The sequence below is a fragment of the Protopterus annectens genome, chromosome 8.part0, assembly GCF_019279795.1.
Source record: "Protopterus annectens isolate FY-2018-M chromosome 8.part0, PAN1.0, whole genome shotgun sequence".
NCBI lineage: Eukaryota > Metazoa > Chordata > Ceratodontiformes > Protopteridae > Protopterus > Protopterus annectens.
Genome location: NC_056741.1, coordinates 845117353 through 845138080, shown reverse-complemented (window position 1 = coordinate 845138080; position 20728 = coordinate 845117353). Strand labels below are relative to the sequence as shown.

Genomic DNA, 20728 nt, shown 5'->3' with positions numbered 1-20728 from the left:
ACAATCATTTCAATGACTAATCCCCTATTCAGTTCCCTTGAAAAACAGTGAGACAAGGGACTCAGGAAACCATTCTGAAGACAGGAGACCAAAGTCAAGAACCAAACAAAATTCACTCTGGTGACAGGACAGCCCATCTCAAAAGTGAAACCGCGCAAGTGCTCAGACAGAGCAAATGTTATATGGCAAGTATGGATCAGAAATTAGAGAACTGACAAAGGTCAAGAAAGAGGCTGCAGCAAGGAAGCTGGTAATCAAATCCAAAGTGTTCTCCAGGAAACTGTTACAAAACAAATCGCTTTGTTCTTACCCAAAGCATCTTGGAAGATTAGGGGGTCACATTTGAGACCAAATTACAGTGCTCTGCAAAAGCAGTTTCTCCCTAAAATTTGTAGTAGAAAATTGTCAAGCTGATCCAGTCCTTAAAGGACAAATCTTAAGCCACTACCACTCTGGACAGGTGCACACAAGCTTGCTGTAGTCACAGCATCTCCAATACTAGTTAAGAGGTGCTCAAGAGTCTCCTCTTAAGATCCACAGACAAGGTGTGAAAGAAATCCTCCAGTGTTTCCAGTATCTATTCTACCAAGTTAAAACTTAGGACAGATGGGATGCACACCTGGAACCTCAAAAGACTGAGCAATCCACCTTTCTTGCTACAGCTTCAGAGCACTAGAGAGTGCAATGAGCAAGTATAAAAGTACCAATTAGAAGAGGCAATTAAAGATGCATCAACTCTGAGATTACTAGGGTCATGGAAAACTGCATACACATTTGAATCCATTTAAAACCTGTGCTAACTGACAAGGGAGGACCGCATCAATCGCCAGAACTGAAAAAAATGGGGTTCATGGGACTAATTAAGGATTGCACGCACTACAAAACCAAGGGTCCCTGGAGAAGTTAAATCATACCTAGACAGCATCTCTCATAAGGGCCATAGCAGTAAAGAAAGGTGTCTGTGTACACTTGCCATAAAATGCAGATGCTAGAGCATTCACTGTTGCAGTCATCACATTTGGGTTATCTGCCTGCAGGTAGCCCTCAGCCGGCCTGAATACCAGAGTCTTGGATTCCTGCATCGGATGCAGTCTCTTCTATAATGTCAAGTCATCAGGGGTATAAAACATGCAGCTGACGCCACTACGTCAGTTTCTTGCCCCAGACGTCAGGTGCCCCCACAAGGGGAAGCAATATGTTATGGTACCCATACAACAAAAAGCAAATGCACCACAAAGCTTAAATACCCCAAACAAGAAGGAAAGGTAGAGCCAAGAAAAGTCAAGGGGCTGGAGGGAAGGTAACCAGGACTGCAACAGTGAATACACTAACATCTACATTTATGGTAAGTGTACACAACTGTACTGCGTTAGTGTTTCACTGCTGGTCATCACATTTAGGTTGATTCCCAATGCTAAGGAAGGGAGGAGGAAGTTAGAGAGCATTAGGGCCAGCTAATAAGCCCTGCACGACTGCAGTGGCAAAACCAGCTCTGGATTTAGAAAAAAATAGGCATGTGGTAATGCCTGGTGAAGATATGTACAGAGCTCCAGGTAGCAGCTTCTAGGATGTCCCTGGTAGGGACACCTCTTGTAGAGGTAGATGCAGCCCTGGTGGAATGTGACCTTATCCCCTGTGGGGTAAGTTTTCCATGGTGCTTATAGCAGAAAAGAATGCAATGGCCTATCCACTTAGAAATGGTCTTCCCCTCTACCCTTGCAGCAAAGCCAACCAGCAGCTGTTCAGATTTTGAGAGGCTTAGTCCTGTCCAAATAAAATTCAAGTTGTCTGTGCACGTCCAAAGAGTGCAGTATTCATTCTCCTTTGTTTTGTGGATTTGGGAAAAAAGGTAGGTAAATGAATTAACCGATTAAGGGCCACACTAGATGCCATCTTGGGCATAAAGGATTGGTCCTGAGGGAAACCCTGTCTAAATGGAAGATGAAGGGCTCCACTGCCATGAGGGCCTGTAATTCAGACTTCTTGCTGAAGTGATGGCTAGAAGGAAGGCTAAAAGTTCCAATAAATCCACAGAATACACCAAGGCGGATGTGATACAACTAATTTAATGAACGGTAAGCGCCTTCATGCTCTCATGAGCACTTCAGACCATATGAAATCACATTTCAAATACACAGCTTAAATACATAAAATTACAAACACACCTATCACAAGATAAATCACTTAAATAGAAGGAAGGCGGTTTTCCAAGAAAGGAATTTCAACTCTGCAGTTGCAGCTGGCTCAAAAGGAGGGAGAGTGAGCTTTTCCAATACAGAGTTAAGGTCCCAGGCTGGAGTAGGGGCTCTCGGGGGGGGGGGGGGGGGGCCCGAGGAATTGCATAAGCAGGAGGTGAGAAGAGGAGTGGTTCAGTATTATAATGTGCTGAAATGGCAGAAGCATGAATTTTAATAGACAAGGAGGATAGGCCCTTGTGGAGCATTTCTGTTGCGTACTGAAGAATATGAGGTAAGCTGGGCAGTGTTGCGCCCATACACCCAGGTCTGGCTCCAGGAACAGTATCTTTTCCTTTTCAGAATAGGATTTTCTAGTACTAGGCCTCCTTGCCTCCAGAATGACATCCCAACACCTGCTTACTGAGGGATGCTATTGGAGAGCTCAAGGAATTAGCCAGGCTACAAGGTTTAGGGTTTGAAGATGAGGATGCAGAATCTGACCCGCCTGCTGGGACAGCAGGGAAGGGGTCTGAGGCAGGTGCCATGGTTCCAGCAGCGTCATACTGCGCAAGAGGGGGTACCAGTATTGGTGTGGCCAGTCTAGTGCAATCAGTATAGTCCTTGGTTTGTCCCGTTTGATCTTTAGCAAAACCTTCAAGAGGAGAGGTGGAGAAAGGCATAAACCGAGAGGCTTTCCCATGTAAAGGACAGGGCATCCACTTTCCAAAGCTTGACCGTGGGAATTCCTTGTGCAGAATTTGTCCATTTGGTAGTTTTGAGGAGAGGCAAGCCAATCTCTGGGGTCCCCCATTTTTGTTCAAGAGGTTGAATGTTTCTGGTTCCAGTTTCCATTCGTTTGGGTCCAGTTTCCATTCGTGTGGGTCCATGAGATTTCTGCTTAGGTAGTCTGCCAGTGAATTTAGCTTGCCTGGCAGGATTTGAGCTTGTAGGTGCACATGGTAGCTCAAGGCTGTGTTTCACAGAGCCATGGCTAGTCTGCAGAGGGTACGAGTGGATTCCCCCCTGCCTGTTTATGTACCACATAACTGTGGTGCTGTCTGTCTTTACCAGTAATTGTCCTGGAAGAATGCAGTCCTTGAAGGGAATTTTGTACAGCTACCATTTTTTTTGTTTAATATGCAGGTGCATCTGTCTTGGGTTCCATTTGCCTTGAAAGCACTGCCCTGCCAAGTGAGCCCCCCATGCATAGTCTGAGGAGTGTTAGGGTTTGGGTGGCAGGGGGTAGAGGAGCCCTTTGTTGTGGTAGCAGGCCTCCAAGGAATGATAGGAATCAGACTCCAGGCCCTGAGAATGTTGACACCATTTTTTTTTTTTTTTTTTTTTTAAAGATACCATTGCAGTTTCCTCATATGCAGTCTTGCATATGGAATTAGTGGAATGCAAGAGGCCATGAACCCCACAGCTTGCAGAATTTTCCTTGCAGATAGCTGGGTCTTTGTGGCCAGTTTGAAGTAAGTTTTTAAATAAACTTGCTTCTCTGGAGTGAGGAAAGCCATCTGGGAAGTTGTGTTCAAGCTTGCTCCCAGGCATAATGTGTTGGCAGGATACTAGGCGAGATTTCTTTGTTTATGGTGTACCCCAGTGAGTTTAGAAGTTTCTTTACAAATGCCAGATGTTTTAATAGCAGTTCCTGGCTTTCTGCCTGAAGACAATCGTCCAAGTATGGGTATATTTGAATATTTCTCTGCCTGCAAAATGCAATGGCTGGAGCTAGACACTTCGTGAATACCATGGGTGCAGTAGATAAGCCAAAGGGAAGTGCAGAGAACTGAAAGTGCATGGAGGCTGCCCTGAAGCGTAGGTATTTCCTGCAGGATTCCATTATTGGAATGTGCAGGTAAGCTTCCTTTAAGTCTAAGGATGCCAACCAGGCATCTTTGCCCATCACAGGAAGCAGCTGAAGTGTTAGCATCTTGACTTTTGGGATCACCAAAAAAGTATTTAGAAGAGGTCCAGGCTAGGACGCCAGGAGCTGTCTTTTCTGGGTACCAGGAAAAGTCTAATAAAAATCTTGTCCCCTTTCTTCTGCTGGGACAGGTAGAACAGCCCCAACTCAGAAGAGAGAGAACCTCCTGTTGAGCCTCTGCCCACTGATTTGGGGTAGGTCTGGCCAACTATTTGGGGTTGGGTAGGGTGTGGAAGTGGAATTTGTATCCTTGGGAAACAATATTCAAAACCCATTTGTCCTGGGTAATGTGTTCCTAGCTTTTTGCATGCAGAGCATGCTTTCCTTAAAAAAAGTCTGTCATTGTGCCATTTTTCCGTTTGGGGGGGGGTTCTTACTACTCCCCGCTTTCGAAGTGGAAACCCCCCCACTTAGGCCTGTGCATAGCCTGCGACTAACCTAGGTGGTCTGCTGTTCCTGGGTTTGGACTGAGGGGGCCTGGAAGAGGCTGGAAAGGACCAATTCTTTGAAGGCCAATGCCTACTAAATCTGGGAAGCTGTACTTGTAGGAATTGTAACAGTTTGCAAAGATTTAGCTTTTTCCTCCATCTCTTTGGAAACTTCTGCTTTGTTGCCAAACAGGCGGTCTTGGTTTAAGGGAGCATCCAGTAATTTAGCTTTAACATGATCTGGCAAGTTTTGCTCCTTAAGCCATGCATGCCTTACAAGTACAGACCCAGTGACAGCAGCCCTGCAAGACTTCTGAAAAGTCAAAACCACATTGCAAAGTATGTTTACCAGCTTGTTCTGCAGAATGCATTAAATCCTGTAATTCTTTGTGTTCAGCACAGTCAGGAATCATTTTCTGTTTAAGCAGCCCCATAATATGCTGCTGATACTTTAACAAATGAAACTGGCAATTTAAAAGCCTAATGGCTAAAGCAGAAGTATATACCTTCTTACCCCATCTGTCCAAGGCCCTAAAATCTTTATCAAAAGGGGTAGGGTTTATGGGAGCAGTAGCCTTAATGCCCTTTGGTCCTTGGGAAATGGTCTCTGGATCCACAATAGGATTCTTGAAGACGAAATTGAGAGTCAAGTACTCAAATACCAGTCAGATTTTTTGGGAGCTGGAGGTAAAGTATCGTGGGAAATGCTAGATTCCAAGAAAGCATCTACAATGTCCAGAACAGGAGGAATAGCTAAAGGCCTATGTTGATGGAGTAAGAATTCCCTAAGCCTCTTTTTAGAGTCAAGAGTAATCCTGGCTTTCCCAGCGGAAATGCTCCCCAAGAGTGTGCAAGGTTTCACCAAAAGAGAAATCTTCTGGAGGGGAAGCAAAGGGAATGGAATCCTCTGCATCAGAATCCTCATAGGTAGAAAGGGGCAAATCATAGTAATCAGAACAGAAATACCAGATTCTTGATCAGAAGGATTAGAAGGAAAATCAGTTCTAGGTATCTTGGAGGGGGAAGGCTGGCTTCCCCTAATTAACATAAGATCTTCAGCCATTCTAAGCATTCGTTTTTTTAGGCATATGGGCCTGAGCATGTGGTTTGGTAGTCTGTTTTCTAGGTGTGGGTAGAGTTTTAGGCCTGGATGAAGATGGCATCGGTTTAAAATTCAAGTCTGTAGGCCTGAACACACCCTCAGAAGCCGGTGCCTGCACAGCGGCTCCAGACCCAGCCAAGGTAGAGACATCCGCAGGTTCCACAGTCTAAGCAGCACCTCGTGGCATACCGGACTCCGAATGGGTCTCAGTAGAGGCCTGCGAATCTGAAGTAGCAGGTATCAGGGGCTGCAAAAGTGCCTCACTGAGTACCAACGGACTGGCAACTAGCTTAACAGAAGAGTCGTCGGCAGTTTTGGACCTATCCAGTCTGTTTTTATCCTTACTTTTTTTTGGAATATCTGTAGTCGGATGGTTTATCGAAGACATTTCTGGATAGTTAAACAGTACCAAAATAATTTGTTGCAAATATAGGACGAATAGTTCGGGGGGGGTGAACAAGGCACAAAACAGACAGCGAGGGACAAAATGGTCTGGGCCTAGGCAAGGAATGCAGTACGAATGAAAATCTTTAAGGTATTTGCTTTCTACAGGTAATACAATGGTTAACTTTTACAGACATCGGTTAAGAGCAAGAAAAAGGATCCCCAACAGAGTACTTCGCTTTTTTTTGAAGACTTCGGTTCTGAAACTTGAAAATTTCAGGAGTTTGCCAACCAGCACTTGCAAACTGCTTCTGCTTCAGGCACCGCACGGCAAGACTGACGTAATGGCATCTGCTGCATGTTTTATACCAGACAACCTGACATCATGGAAGAGACAGCATCAGACGCAGGAATCCAAGACTCTGGTATTCAGGCCGGCTGAGGGCTACCTGCAGGCAGATAACCCAAATGTGATGACTGCAACAGTGAAACACTAAGAACATCCAGCTTTAAAGTGATAAGAAACCAGTGAGGTCCAACAGCTCCTCACTTCAAGGCTGGAGCAGAGGGGAAAGGAGGAAAGCCAGTACAAGCTAAATAAAGACAAGTGGCCCATACGAGGGCATCATGGTGACGGCACTAAAGTGGGAGCAGTGTCCCCTGCCCACTTCATCAAGGTCTCAACTCTAAGGCCCCCCAAAGATTGGTATTCTTCCCACAAAACAAGGGATTGTGCATACGCTTGCAGGAGTCAGATAGTGCAAGTGTTCACTAGATGAAGATTCATTTGAGACAGCAAGGGCCAAAAGCTAAGCTGGATTGGATGGGACCGATGCTTGCACAAAGCCTGGCACCACATATCTATTAAGTGAAACCCCAATAAACCTGCTGTGGAAGAATACAACTGATGCACTGCTCCAGGACTGCAGACCTGGGTACTGGCTCATCCAAGCAGGGAACACATTTGCTGGGACAGAATCCCAAATAAGTCCTCAGCCAAAAGTAACCCGGACTTCATAACAGAGCGTACTGCTGAGCCATCTTCGTTTTTGCAGCTGACATTACCCATCTTCCGAGGGGCACAGTGTGATCTGGCATAGTGCAGATACCAACAAGTGAAGAGTACAGTATACAGCTGCCTGAGATATGCACTTAGTTCTGCTGAGGTACAGTAGCCTTATGGAAAGCATGCATGGATATGCACATAAAAGGAAAAGGCACAGCCTTTGGCTATGTGATCAGCCACCACAGAGAATGTCCACCTGAATATCCCCCCATAACAGTATTGCACTCCAGGCAAAGACAAAATGGGTCAATCTGCTCTCAAAGTTAACTGGCAAGTGCTGGGGCAGGGGTTAAAAAGAAAATCCAGCCATGTCACTAGAAAAGTAAAGTAATTTTCCAAACCAGGTTATGCTACTACACTGCATAGTACAAACACCCTTCCACCAAACTGAGGGCTTCAGACTTCCAAGACGGCATCCTTAAAATTGCAAGCTTGAAACAGAAGTAAAAACAGCTCATTCAAGTGCTTAACATTTAACCACCAGAATAAACCTTCAAAACATAATCCAAGAGCAATCTAGGCAACAAGCCAATCATAACATACAAGAATACAATAATGCATTGAGGTGACCATACAAAAGTGTAAAAATCTTACACTAACCATAGATGTCCTCTTCCATGTTGCAGTATTCTGTACATATGGGTTTTTTCCTTTTGCTACCCAAACATCTAAGCCACTATACAAGATTTCAGTCACTGTATGGTATGTGGGACGTCTGATGTGGCAGAGTGTGGGCCATAAGTAACGTCTGCATGCACCAACCCTCAGAAATGAGCGCCCCAGTTGGAACCAACCCTTCTAAGGGTAATGCCAGCCCTGTTCCATCCAAAAAGAGAATTGCCGTATACCAGGAGGGGTAGGTGGGTGGGAAGGAATAATGGAAGAGGACATTATGGTAAGATTTTACACAACTTTTCTATGTCCTTTTATTCCCATGTTGCAGTATTCTGTACATACAGGTGAGTGCCAAAGCTCAGAGGAAGGGGGAGGTAGCCTACTAAAATTCTCCAGGAATCCATGGAGGCTAGTCCTGGCAAATCCAGCACTGGCCCTAGAGATGGGGTCTTCTGTGCATACCTTCACCAAACATTACAAATGGCCGCTTCAAGTATAGTGGAAGTGTCCAAACCCCTGAAGAAAGCCCCAGAGGAGGTAATTGCTCTGGTGGAGTGTGCTTTGACAGTACCTTGCAGGGATTTCCCATGGTGTTTGTAGCAAAAGATAATGCCTTTAGAAAGCCATGAAATTGTTTAGATACTGCCTTCCCTGGGGTGGAAGGAGGCAGATTAGCCTGTCTGATGGACCTGGTATTGTGCAGATACATTGCCTGTGCACATCCAGGGATTGAAGTACTCAGTCTCCCTGTGGATTAGGGAAGAAGGTGGGTAGGTGGATGGCTTGATTTAAGGAAAGGTCATTAACCACCTTGGGCATGAAGGGTTAGTTACTGGAGTAGCCCTGTGTGGGATACTAGGAAGGAAGGAATAGCCATGAGGGCTTACAACTCTGACTCTCCTAGCCGAGGTCAAGGCCACTAGGACAGTCTCATGTGCAATGTTTTAGAGACGCTTCAACAGCTGGCTCAAATGGAGGAAGGTGAGCTTCTCTAAAACATAGTTCAGGTTCCATGGAGGGTGAGAATTTTCTCGGTGGTCTGAGATGAAGTACCCCTTAAGGAACAGCTTTGCAGGAAGTCTGGAAGCCAAGGAGGATCCAGAAGGAAGATATGCAGAAATGGCACACAAATGGGTCTTAATGGATCAGAATGCGAACCCTGTCTGAAATAGTTCAGACAGGTGAGTACTAGAGGAGTCTCGCTTTGCAATAGGTTAATTTGCCTTTTGAGGCCATATGGAGAATCTCTCACTTGGGTAAGATTTCCTGGTATTTGGTTTCCTGGCCTCCTGCAGGACAGCAAGCACATCTTCATTGTAAAGGTGTCTGAAAGGGATCAGAATCTCATCACCCTCAGGATGAGGCAAAGTGCCACTGTGGGTGGATTTGGGATCCCTTGTGCTGTGCGAGAAGGTTCACTCTGGGGGGCAACTTGTGTTGACTGCCCTTGGATAGTTGTAATAGGAGGAACCACCAATGCTGTCTTGGCCTATAGGAAGTCACCAGCAAGATTTTGGGTCTGGCCTGCTGAATCTTCAGCAGGACTTTTGAAGGGGGAATGCATAAAGAAACAACCCCTTCCAGGAAATTGAAAAGGCATCTATCACCATAGCCTGTGCTTCTGGTAGTCTGGTGCAGAAGGAAGTTGCCTGTTGTGGAGGAGGCAAACAGGTCTATTTGGAGGTGTACCCAACTGTCAGACCAGGCCCAGGAAGACATCTCTGTGTAGCATCCATTCGTGCCCCTTCATTATGGATCTGCTGATGGAGTCTGCCTGAGAATTCTGTTGTAAATGAATACCGCCTGTAAGGTTACTCCCTGGGAGGTGGTCAGTTCCCACACCAGGAGAGCTAGTCTGCAAAGCAAATAAGATTTGGTCCCCCCTTGCTTGTTGGGATGCCACAGCACTTTGGTAGTCTGTAAAGATTTTTAGGGGGTTCTGGTTGGAAATTGGTTTGGAAGGCCTGCAGGGCCAGTAATATTACCCTCATTTCTCAGATATTGATGTACTCTTTCCTACTCTTTCCTGTATGGCAACGGCCGCACTCCCTGCACTTTTAGGTGCCCCAGAGTTGTTCCCCAGCCTAAGTCTGAAGCATCTGTGTGCATGGTCTGTTTGGGTTGAGATGGCTGTAGAAGACCCAGGTTGGAGGTTCACCTGAATCAACCACCAATGTATTTCCTGTTTGAGGCAGGGTGGGAGGGAAACCCTATACTCTAGGGGGTGGGAATGCGGTACTGACCTGAGGTACCACTGCAGTTTCCTCACATGGAGTCTTGCTAAAGGTAACATGAGATACTGCCTTGCTGTCAGTTCTGTGGTGTAGAAGACCAAAAGCAGGTGTGACAAGCTTTCCACATTTTGGGGTGGAAGGTAGGCTTTCATATCTGTATGGATCCTGCAACCCAAGACAATCTTGTGTAGGCTCCAGTTGGGATTTTGGGAAATTGATCTGAAATCCCAGAGACTGTAGGAGAGTAATGGCAACTTAAGTGTTGCAGGAGTGTCTGTTTGCAGTCTGCCTGAATAAGCAGGTCATCCAAGTTAATGGAATATCTGGATTCCTTTTATCCTACCAAAGCAAATAACTGTAGCCAGACATGTGAAGACTATGGGTGCAATGGCAAGCCCAAAGGGCAAGGCAGAGAACTGAAAGTAAGATTTCACAGTGAACCTCAGGTATTTCCTGAAACTGGGTCTTATTAGGGATGTGAAGGTAGGCATCATGGATGTCCAAGGTGGCCATGAACCTCTGAGGGAGTAGGAGTGGAGAGAGTCAGAAGGTTAGGTACCTGAAGGAAGAGGTTGAGGAGAGGTCCAGAATTGGCCTCCAGGGAGGGTCTTTTCTTGGACCAGGAAAATCCTGGAGTAGAAACCTCTTCCTACTGCAGACAGTGGAACTGTTTGAATGGTGCCTTGAGTCATCAGGTTGTCTAGCACTGGTCGTAAATAGGGGGAGCTGTGGGATAACCTGGCTCCTTCCCCTAAAGAGAGTATGTACCCATCTATTATAGAAAGGGCACATTTGTCTGAAGTGATGAGTCTCCACACTTGGGAGGCAGTGAGACTTGAGAAAGGGATAGAGGGAGAAAGTGGGGACTTCCCAAGGTTGGCAGGTGGTCACAGTACCTGCCCTGTCTTGAAAGGGCAGCCTCTGGTAGGAGTGGGTTGCTTCCTAGAGGTTTATCTAGGCCTAGTACAGGAAAGCAGGGCATGCCACTTTTCTGATAAATTGTGCTTGGTCTGGATAACTCCTCTGGAAATTTTGGAATAAGGGAGCGTTTTAGGTCCTGCATCTTTCTCCTTTTGTTGTAAGGCCTTAAGTATGCCACTTTTGCTCTAAACAAGGCTGTATTGTTAAAGGAGCATCAACCAACTTAGCTCCACCATCATCATCTGGTAGTGGTTGGAGACGTAGCCAGGAATACCTTCTTAAGGCAGATGCTGCGGACCTGGCTTGAGGCTTCAGCAGCATCACAGCTGCACTTGAGAGTGCTTGATAACCCAAGAAGTAAGGGCAACTCAGAAACACAGTTAAGCTTTGGCTGCAAAGTCAGGGGACTTTGACAATTCCTTGGAAATCTTTTCCAAAAGGGATGACTAATATTTAGCCATGTGTGTCTGAATCAGTTCTGAAAGCCAGAGTAGCAGAAGTATAGATTCTTGCCCAAGCGCTCCATGGTTTTGCAGTCTGTCAGCAGGGTGGTGGAAAGCAGAATTTGAAGCCTTGTCAGTTGAAATGGAAATTGTGGCAGGGTCTGCAGCAGGGCACGTAGGAACTGAGACTGCAAAATTCCTATCAGGTCTGCAGGGGGCAGAGTCCAGGTTCAGAGATGCTGCCAAGAAGGCATCCAGCATATGAAAGGGATTCTTCAGAAGAGTATTCTTCATCGTCCCTCAGAAGGATGAGGCCTGGGGGTCAGGGATTGGAGGAGGAATTGTGATGCCCCAGGAGTGGTAGGCCATAAAGACATTAAAAGGCTTTGACTGAAAGTCTGCCAATCCAGAGTACTTTCAGGAGCAGGAGATGCATGCTTTTTTTCTTTGAGAGATGGCCTAGCAGGTGTCTGAACAGTGGAAGGCCTAGTGTCAGACACCTGCAAGGAGATGGAGGGGTCTGACAGTCCTAAAAATTGCAGGTTCCCCCTCAGCAGAACACCTGAAAAGCCTCCATGGATGTGCCCTCAGACCAAGACTGTGCAGCTTCCGTATAGGTACCTGCTGTATCCAAAGTGGCAGAATCCAAGCCTTCAGTCAGCCACAGGCTTAGGGTCATATGGAGGAGGCGCAGCAGCAGTCTTAGACCCGACAGTCTTGGCCTTTTTAAGCAGTTCGGTAGGCAAGTTGGCAGTACCTTCTATACACTAAACAGACAGTTTCAGATGTTGGTTTTCTCAACACAAGTTAAGCACGTGGAGATGGCTACAGAGAGTTTTGGGCACAAACACCTGGCAAGACTGTGCAGGCCTTGTAGTCATGCAACCTACCTAAACAAAACATCCTTGTGAAGTACCCGACTACGCTTACACTTGCCCTTTCTGGATGACATGAACAAGCATTAGAAACAATGACTGAAAATGTTCCCCAATGGGGCACTATCTGATTTTTTCTAGAATCAAGACACCTGGGAAGGCAGAACACCCAATGTTTGACCGGCAACTGAGTTCTGTGGTCTGGTGCATGCAGATGTCACTTTCATGGCCCACGCCCTGTTAGCCATGTCAGATGTCCCATGCACCAATGACTGAAATATTTTGTATACTGGCGAAACAGTCTGGTAGCAAGAGGAGACCCATATGTACAGAATACTGCAACAGAGTAATAGGACATCTACAGCTTGCCCCCAAACTAAGGAAATAGTTCTCTAGAAATATTTCAATAAAAAGACCTTCACTGGAATCAGTGACCTTATGGAGGTCCTAGGGCTCCAATCCTCTGAACACCTATGAGTGAGCCTATCTCATTTTCTTTAGAAAAGCAGTTTTCTGTATCGGCAAGCTATAGTTCTACAATCAATTTTACTTATTCATTGAGAGTAGTTAGACTGACCAATATTCAGAAATCTAAGGAACTTGCCACCTAAAATTACACCTTCATTCACGTGCCAAGTTAGTGATCATGTTTTTACAAAACTGAGTTTGTGGCAAAGCCTGCCAAAGCAAGCCAACTTTGGACAGCTGTCCATAGTAAAACTACTAAAATGAACTTCTGGAATGAATAGGTTCATAGGTTGATACTAGGCCATCTGCCCTAGGGCATTTACAAGCCTAGCCAGAGTGTGTTTGGCTTTCGCCACCCTTCTTAGGATTAGTTGACTGTGCCTCTGTATAGTAGGTCACAGAAGATAGCCCATTTAAGGTTAATCCAAAACAGAACATCCTGTTCTTTGGCAACACTGCACAAAATAAGCAGAGTACTAAATTTATTTTGTCAGCTCACTACCCTGAGGAGGTGAGGTGGGGTGTAGTGCAGTGCATAGCCACAGAATAGCAGTCACTGTAGAAAACCAAGTACACACCATTACAGGCATGTGCAATACATACTGGAAAATGCTTAGCAAGGTAGCCAGTAGAAAAAGCCCTTCATGCTAATCAGAATACCGCTGTACTAGAACACCTACCCACTTGCAAAAGACTACTTAAAGTAGTATTTTTCCTGCTTACTGAGCCCCGGCCCAAAGGAGTAGGCCACTTAGGTGTTGGGGAAGTAGGACAGTCTCTCCAAGACATACGACAGCTTTGTAAGAACCAAAAAAAATCTGTAAGAAAGCTAGATACGACTAACAGAACATGCATGTTCCAAAATTCATCTAAAAGCTTAATGTTACCAGAGTACAAAAAATGTATTCTTGATAAATGTTCCTAGGTGAAAGACACTTATGGGCTTCTCTGCTTGCACCCTGCACTAGGCGGTCAGAAGTTCAACTATGCATCTTCACAGTACAGTATATGCAAAGACTGGACACGCAACAAGATTTAGCCACCATATCAAAACTAGCAGAACAGAGTTGGGAGTAAACCGGAATTGTTTGTGGCATAACATTAACCCATGAAAGGAAGCAATACACAAGGAGGGACTCTACCAATATCTTGTGTACCTGAATAGGCCAAAACATTACAAGGAGGTACCTACTATAAACTACTGTATGAGATGTAGATGTGAAGTTTAAACTACAGAACTACCTCAACAGTGGCCTGACAAAAGTTAAACTGCATTTGTCTCAGTTCTCTGAATACTGTAAAGTAGCAGTACTGTGGTTAAAGGTATTAATGTTCCCACTTACTTCAAGCTATACAGAGACCATACTCTATAGGTCACAACACTAAAATTTTACAATAGTCCTACCCAAGTTTCTCCTCCTCCAGTCATGCACAATTCATACTGGGTTTTGGTCAAGTGCCTTAAACGCAACCATCTAGAACCAAGTTAGCCATCAATACCCTACCCCCTCAGCTAGAAGCAGACCATTCTACATTAGCCCTCTCCTAAAAAAACGAGTCTCCCATCTTGATGGGTGACCAACTATGCACTGGTGTTGCAAAGCAAGAGGCTGTGGACAACAGTCTTCAGAAAGATGGACTACGCTAATCTAACCACTGCTAGCACCTTCTACTAGGAATGGCCCTATCCTGAATTCAAGGTTAGCCCCCCTTCCTTTCAGTAAATCTACAAAAAAGTGACCGCTGTCCAGCCCTCCACTCCAAAATTTGGACTTGGGTGCCCCTAATAGAGGTGAAGCAGAGTGCAGTATGCAGCCCTGCTCTTCCATCTGCAAGAAGTGTAGAGCTTCAAATATTCCAGCTTTTTTGAAAAATTTTTTGGCACACTTGTAAGTTCAAGGACTACTACACTGCATCACTATACCCTCCTGTCCTTATCCTGAAGTTGTTTGCAAGCACACTATATGCAGTCTCTCAACCACCAGTATGTCATTCATCTACCAGCTTGGCTATTCCCTTACTGTTCAAACTGAGGAACAAAACATGCATGTTTAACTTTCTAAAAGATTGATCATGCAAAAAATGATGGATCTGTAGCTATGCCAAATCCATTTTTGGAACCTCTACAAATCTGGTAGGAAAGACACCCCTTCCAATAAACCTGGACATATCACTGGAATAAAGCAATCTCAACGCAGTGAAAGAGGCCTACATCACTTACATTTCCTGTTAAAACCATTCGCGATGCTTGCCCCAACATCCAACCCTAAAAAGTGATCATGAATTACCAAATCTACAGGTAAAACAAGTGCAAAAAATGGCTTCTGTAAATGTGGGAAGCTTCCCCGCACCACCTACATTCCTTAATTCCAGTTACACAGCTATGGCCAAACACACTGTAGGCAGTATATACAGTAGCTACATAAATATTGCACTATAAAACAAGAAGTGGAGTCTGGGAAGAGATTTTAAGCAAGAGGAAGAATGCCTGGCAAAATATACTCAAAGTACTTCCCTCAACACTAAACGTCCTCAAACCTTTTACTACCCCACCCATTAAACCTACAAACCAGCCTACTCAAATTTTATGCCAAGCCTGGATCAGAACCTTTATCCCAACAGCTGAGAATACAATGCTAAGTGTTCTGTTCACATTGATGCTCATTTCCATATTTGAGCATCAGCTGCCACAGTGCCAGCCTTCATCCCCACCTTCCCATACTAATGCTTAGTCACATTTACAACCACAACCTAATTTTAGCATTTCCATATTAGCATGGTCTTAAAGGCACAATGATTCAACTACCTTACACACTTACCTACCAGAGCCATGTGGCATGACTCTACTGAAGCAGTTTTTGAACAGTTTGGCCTCTCTATTCCATACATCCCTTTCAATGGATTCAAATTTCAAAGACTACATCTGACAAACTTGGCTTTGCACAGTCTTTACTTTCCACTGTAAAGTAAATACCAGTTTCTCCCAAAATTCCATTTTAGCTCCCTTTGGTTAGTTGCAGGTAGTTTGCGTTGTCTTGTTACACTTGGGCTGCAAGCCAAACCAGATATTTTACATTAAGGTGTTTTTCTGCACCCTTGTGGTAGAAGTGCACTGATCTAACCTGTCCAAGTTGGGGATTGCTGGTGAAAGGCTTAGTACGCTTTCCTAATTGGTAATTAGCTTAAACCTCTTTGCCCCTATTTAAGCCTTCTGTTTGCGACGTACTGCTCTTCACTCAGTGGCAGTTAGTACTGCCCTATATAGGCACAAAAGCCTAGCAGCTCAGTTTTTCCCTTAACAGCTGGTGAAACCCAAGCTTCTCTGCTGCTCTAGAACAATTAAGGCAACACTGCTCAGTGTACAACTGATCGATCAACTTTAGCCTACACAAAGTACATGTCCCTAGTCTTAGCACTACAAGCACAGTCCTGTTAAATTAATCCACCATCTTCCCTAACACAAGGAAAACCTGCAATCGTGGACATGCGTTTTCCCCATCATCTCTGGCCAGCCTGATACACATGGGCATCCTGAGGTAATGCAACAATTCTCATGTATACTGAGCCACTTACTCCCAAAAAATACTTGGAATATAGTTGCAGTATGAAATTGGAAGCAAGACCTCCTACATAATAAAATTAATGCCAAAACAGGTTTGTCAGGAGACTTCCCACACTATACAAGGACATGACAAACCCACATAAAAGTGGTACTCACTAGTAACTTAAGCCTCCCAAATGGGAAACAATTACACAAAGCAAAAAGCCACTAAACATCACACACCTCAACAAATAAGCCCATAGGGTGTTACACCACAACACCTAAAGTACTGGTCACAGGTGACACTGCTGCAAGAAGCACTGATGTTACCCCTCTCCAGGTTAGGTAAGGAGCAGGTTATGGTTAGTTGCCTGTCAGGTGCCAGGATTCGTCAAGTCACTCAACCACAAGTACTGGTATGACTCCCTCCATGTGGGGGACAATGAGATGTACATCACCGACTACAACAGGATTAAGCTTAGATTGCGTCAAAGGCAGGTATAAGCCTAGCCTTAAGCAGCATTCTACCTTATCCAAGGTAGAGGTTAGTCCATCACTTTTTGTTGTGACAACTGGCTTAGCTGCTAGTGTCAGTCCAAAGGGATCCAATAACATCCTGGGAAGACATGGTACACAGGCCACACTGCTTTGCCAGAGATGGTTTGCACCTGTCTCTAGGCTTTTGGATACCAGCAAAGGCATTAGCCACCCCTATTGTACCTTTAAGCAAATGTCAAAAAAATCAACCTCCCAAAATAAAATCTAGATAAACTCAAGGTACTGATGTTTAATGCTAGGAGTAAAATTGTACTCCCTGGAAGCACTCCTCACTTTTGAAGATACTGTCTGAACGACTGCACAGACGTCAGCAAGACAGTCTTCTACTTCCAACAACCCTTGTGATAATTACATAACTCATCTGATTAACCACCTGGCTTTTATCTGCCACATCTCACTCTCCTCAAAATTAAATTAAAAACAGAGTAAAATGAATTGCTTTTATAGAACTCCATTGCAGGGACTCCCATCAGAAAAGTGACAAAACACTAAGCAAACTTGTACTTCTTGATGCTCAGTAGCCAATGGCCTGAAGTAGGAAGGAAAGAAGCCACTGCTTTGCAACTAACCTCTGTCTGAAATTTTACTGACTGAAGATATTTTACTAAATATGAAACTTTAAAGACCAAGTGGCCCTCAAGAAGGAACAAAACTAGCACAGAAACAGTGCTATTAACTACACAAGTGTCTACACAGGATCATTTCCCAAGAAAAGCACTCTTGTGAAGTGCGTGCCTTGCACAAAACATCTCACTCACCTTCACCTGCATCCTTTGTATCCACTGTAAACACTGCTGGCTTGTTGACTGTGCCGTGGATCAGTCCTGGCCCATATGCAGTCACATTACCACTGTTGACATAGTCCACAAAGAACTGCAGAGGACTTCCTGTAAAAACAGAACCAGGTAAGTTAGCACTGCTAGAAGAGCATCTCATCTGGGGTAATGTCCGAAATTATGCTCAAGCTTTACAGAAAGGTTCTGGGCACTGTAGTTATTTTAGTTAAAAAGGCAAATTAAAACCCTCTGTACCTGGGATATGTACTCCGTCATACTTTATGCCCATTTCATGAAGACCTGCTTCTGTTGGGGCATACCTTACAGTAACTGTACCATCCTTGTTGTCTGTTATGTCTGGTTTTGCAACTTTTCCAGATGGCATGGACACCTCTCCTGTATAAACAGAAAAGTACAAAATGCAGTACAAACCTAGTTTCAGTGCTCTCTACAACAGTCTGACCATTTGTAAGACACCATTACAAACGTACTTGCTACTGCCGAAGAAAAGCAGACAATGGCAAGGACGAACTGTTCACTACGTCAAAGAGTTCTGTGCCAAGCCATAGTTGCATTTCTATGTATGTAGTCAATTTTTAAATGCATTCAAAATTTCAGCTTCCTGACCTCTTCAGATCAGTCTTCCAACAAATGCAGATGCATCTACAAATCATACAGCCTAAACCCCCCCCAGTCACCGATAGACACTACTGGTAACCAATTCTGAAAACAGCAACGCTTTAAAATGCTTGTATACTTTTAAATGTAAACCTGTAAATTGCCATTGTACTTCCTGAAAAAAGGAATCCAAGGCTGCATTCCAACTAAAAACACAAACAGAACGAAGTTAAAAAATTCCCCATACATGATCTACTTGTACATGCTAAACAAACTTGTAAAAAGGCACTATACCACAAATTGAAAGCGTTGTACCAAGTTAAAGGACTCCAGCAGGTTTCCCCAGCCTCAGAAGCAAAAAGTGACAATTGGCATACACATTTTCCAGCTTTAGTGCATCCAGTATACCTCAGCAAGTAGAAACGAAATGTAGAATGGCTGAAGAGTTCCTCCCACAATAAGGCATTGAGAATTCGTAGCCACTGTCCGAAACCATACAGGCAACATTCACATATCCAATGACTAATGAATCAGTGGGCATATAACCACACACCTTTACTACAGCAATCATGTCGATCCCTTTAAATGCACACCAAATCACAAAGCCAGACTACCTACAGCTGACTACATCTGCTGAAGACTTCATTCTTGGGCAGCTAATTATGGCAGCAGATTGATGCACAGATATACTGCATAAAAGATTACTTTCAAAACAGTAACTTTTGCAAATGCTGTCTCTTCAGAAGACATAGCTCTCAACCTTCCATTTCCAAAATGAAGAACACTTGCCCTCAATGTGGAACAAATGGGCAAAATATGGAACACATAGTAATGGCTTACTAACTACTCCACCTAGGAAGGCCATAGGATGGTTAAAATATGCTGGTTTTACTTAAAGATCTTTTAATGAATTAATATGACATTTCTATTTACCATTAGTTTCACTTAAAAAAAAATCCTAACACTGAATGTGAGAGTCTTTCAATGTGGACCATGAACTTTAAAACCCCAAATGAGGTACGTTCCTCGTAATGAGGTACACTTGAGGTATGTCAGAACACTACCAGCCATGAGAGCTAGTGTCACCATCACTAATTTTCCTTTACTGCAACTAAAATTATGGCAGTAAAAAGCAAAGCCAGAACAGACATCCCTAACTTTATACAGCACCAGTTTAGACCAATGGTATGTCTAGAGAGTTATCTTCACACAAGTCACACAACAGCTTAACTGAAACAGCAATTTTTAGTAGCTGGTGATACAGTTAGGGGTTGACACATTCTTGCATCTAGGAAACAAACCATGTGCAACAGCCATTTGTCCTCACTTCCAAGTTAGACAGTTATACTAGAAGGTTTAAATTCAAGCTTTTAAATGAAGCGAGGCATATGGGAAAAGTTACCTGCTGCTTTTCTACTCTACAAGAAAAACTAGATTTCTAGGCATGTTGAGTTCTAACCAAAGTCAAACACGAGGGGATGGGCACCTGCCTCATCTGATGTGCTGACAATAAGCAAAGTCACAACACATTCAAGCCCAAGACATCAATGCTGCAGCCTTCACATCATGAAGCCATGTGGCTTGGTCAAGCAATAGATTCCAGGCTGTTCTGTGGATATCCCTACCCTGTTCCTGCACATCCCTAGCTAAAATGTGGCCCCTATAAACCTATTCTTATAACTTGTATAAGCAAGATGCAGGCCACAAACTGCAAGTCTGTAGAGTGCAAGTGCAGCATATCTACCAGTTGGAAAAATATTGCAAATCTACCATTTCAGCAAGTACCTTTCACGACTTTTCATCCTGAGCCATGTTCTTAAGCCAGGCTTCATGCAGTCCTAAGCACAGGTGGTTTACCTCGAGGCTGAAGGCAACAAAGTATTGGCAAGCCTTAAAACAGACAAAGTCTTCACAGGATACCAACCTGGCAAATGTAGCTTAATCTCCTCCACAAAGTCTTCCCAAACTGTGTTTATTGCAACTTCCATTATCAGCTCATCTAGCAGGTACTTACACAGCACACAAGTAAATCCTTTATATGACTAAAGGATCAGTTCTAATGCTCTAGTCTTTGCCCAGACCCCTTTTCATTCTAGACAAGGAGTACGAGAGGGGAACCTATAACAGAAAGGCAATAAGTAGGCCTGGTAGTGAGGTGCTGCAGTTAGGTACCCAGTCAGTTTTTGCCTTAGCTGGTAGGTCCCCTTTTACATTCCCGGGTAACATGGGTGGAGGAGGCAAGTCATGAGGCCCTTTAAGACAGGTGCCAAAATCTACATCAGCCCAGTTTGGACGCTCAGTGTAATGAATATAAACACATTTAAAGTAGCCAAATATTTCCCTGCTGTAGGAGAATGTCAAAAATGGCCTGGCACATATGCCTATAAAAAGCCATTCTAACCACAGACACAACAGGTTAAAATATCCTGCAGAATATGTACTCAAGACTTTACAGAAAGCCTTTATTACCTTTGCCAAGTAACCCACCAATGTGAATTTCAATAGCGTTCAGAATTAAAGCTTGTGCCTGTGCATGGCAAGTAGCCTCTGAAAAACAGAGTTCCAGCCTAAATTTTTTAAGCAACTCCTCTTGGT

The 20728-nt window shown here is 44.2% G+C and overlaps 1 protein-coding gene across 8 annotated transcripts in view; it reads right to left on the bottom strand.

Annotated features, from left to right (window-relative positions):
* The window catches only part of FLNA (filamin A), a 1106834-nt gene that overhangs the window by 276314 nt on the left and 809792 nt on the right, over window positions 1-20728 (bottom strand). For all 8 annotated transcript variants that reach the window (XM_044080337.1, XM_044080332.1, XM_044080334.1 and 5 more), the window contains 2 exons: window positions 17771-17911; window positions 17498-17626 (listed from right to left, as the gene is read on the bottom strand). In XM_044080337.1, the coding sequence (XP_043936272.1) occupies window positions 17498-17626; window positions 17771-17911 (270 nt within the window). The remainder of the gene's footprint in view (window positions 1-17497; window positions 17627-17770; window positions 17912-20728) is intronic.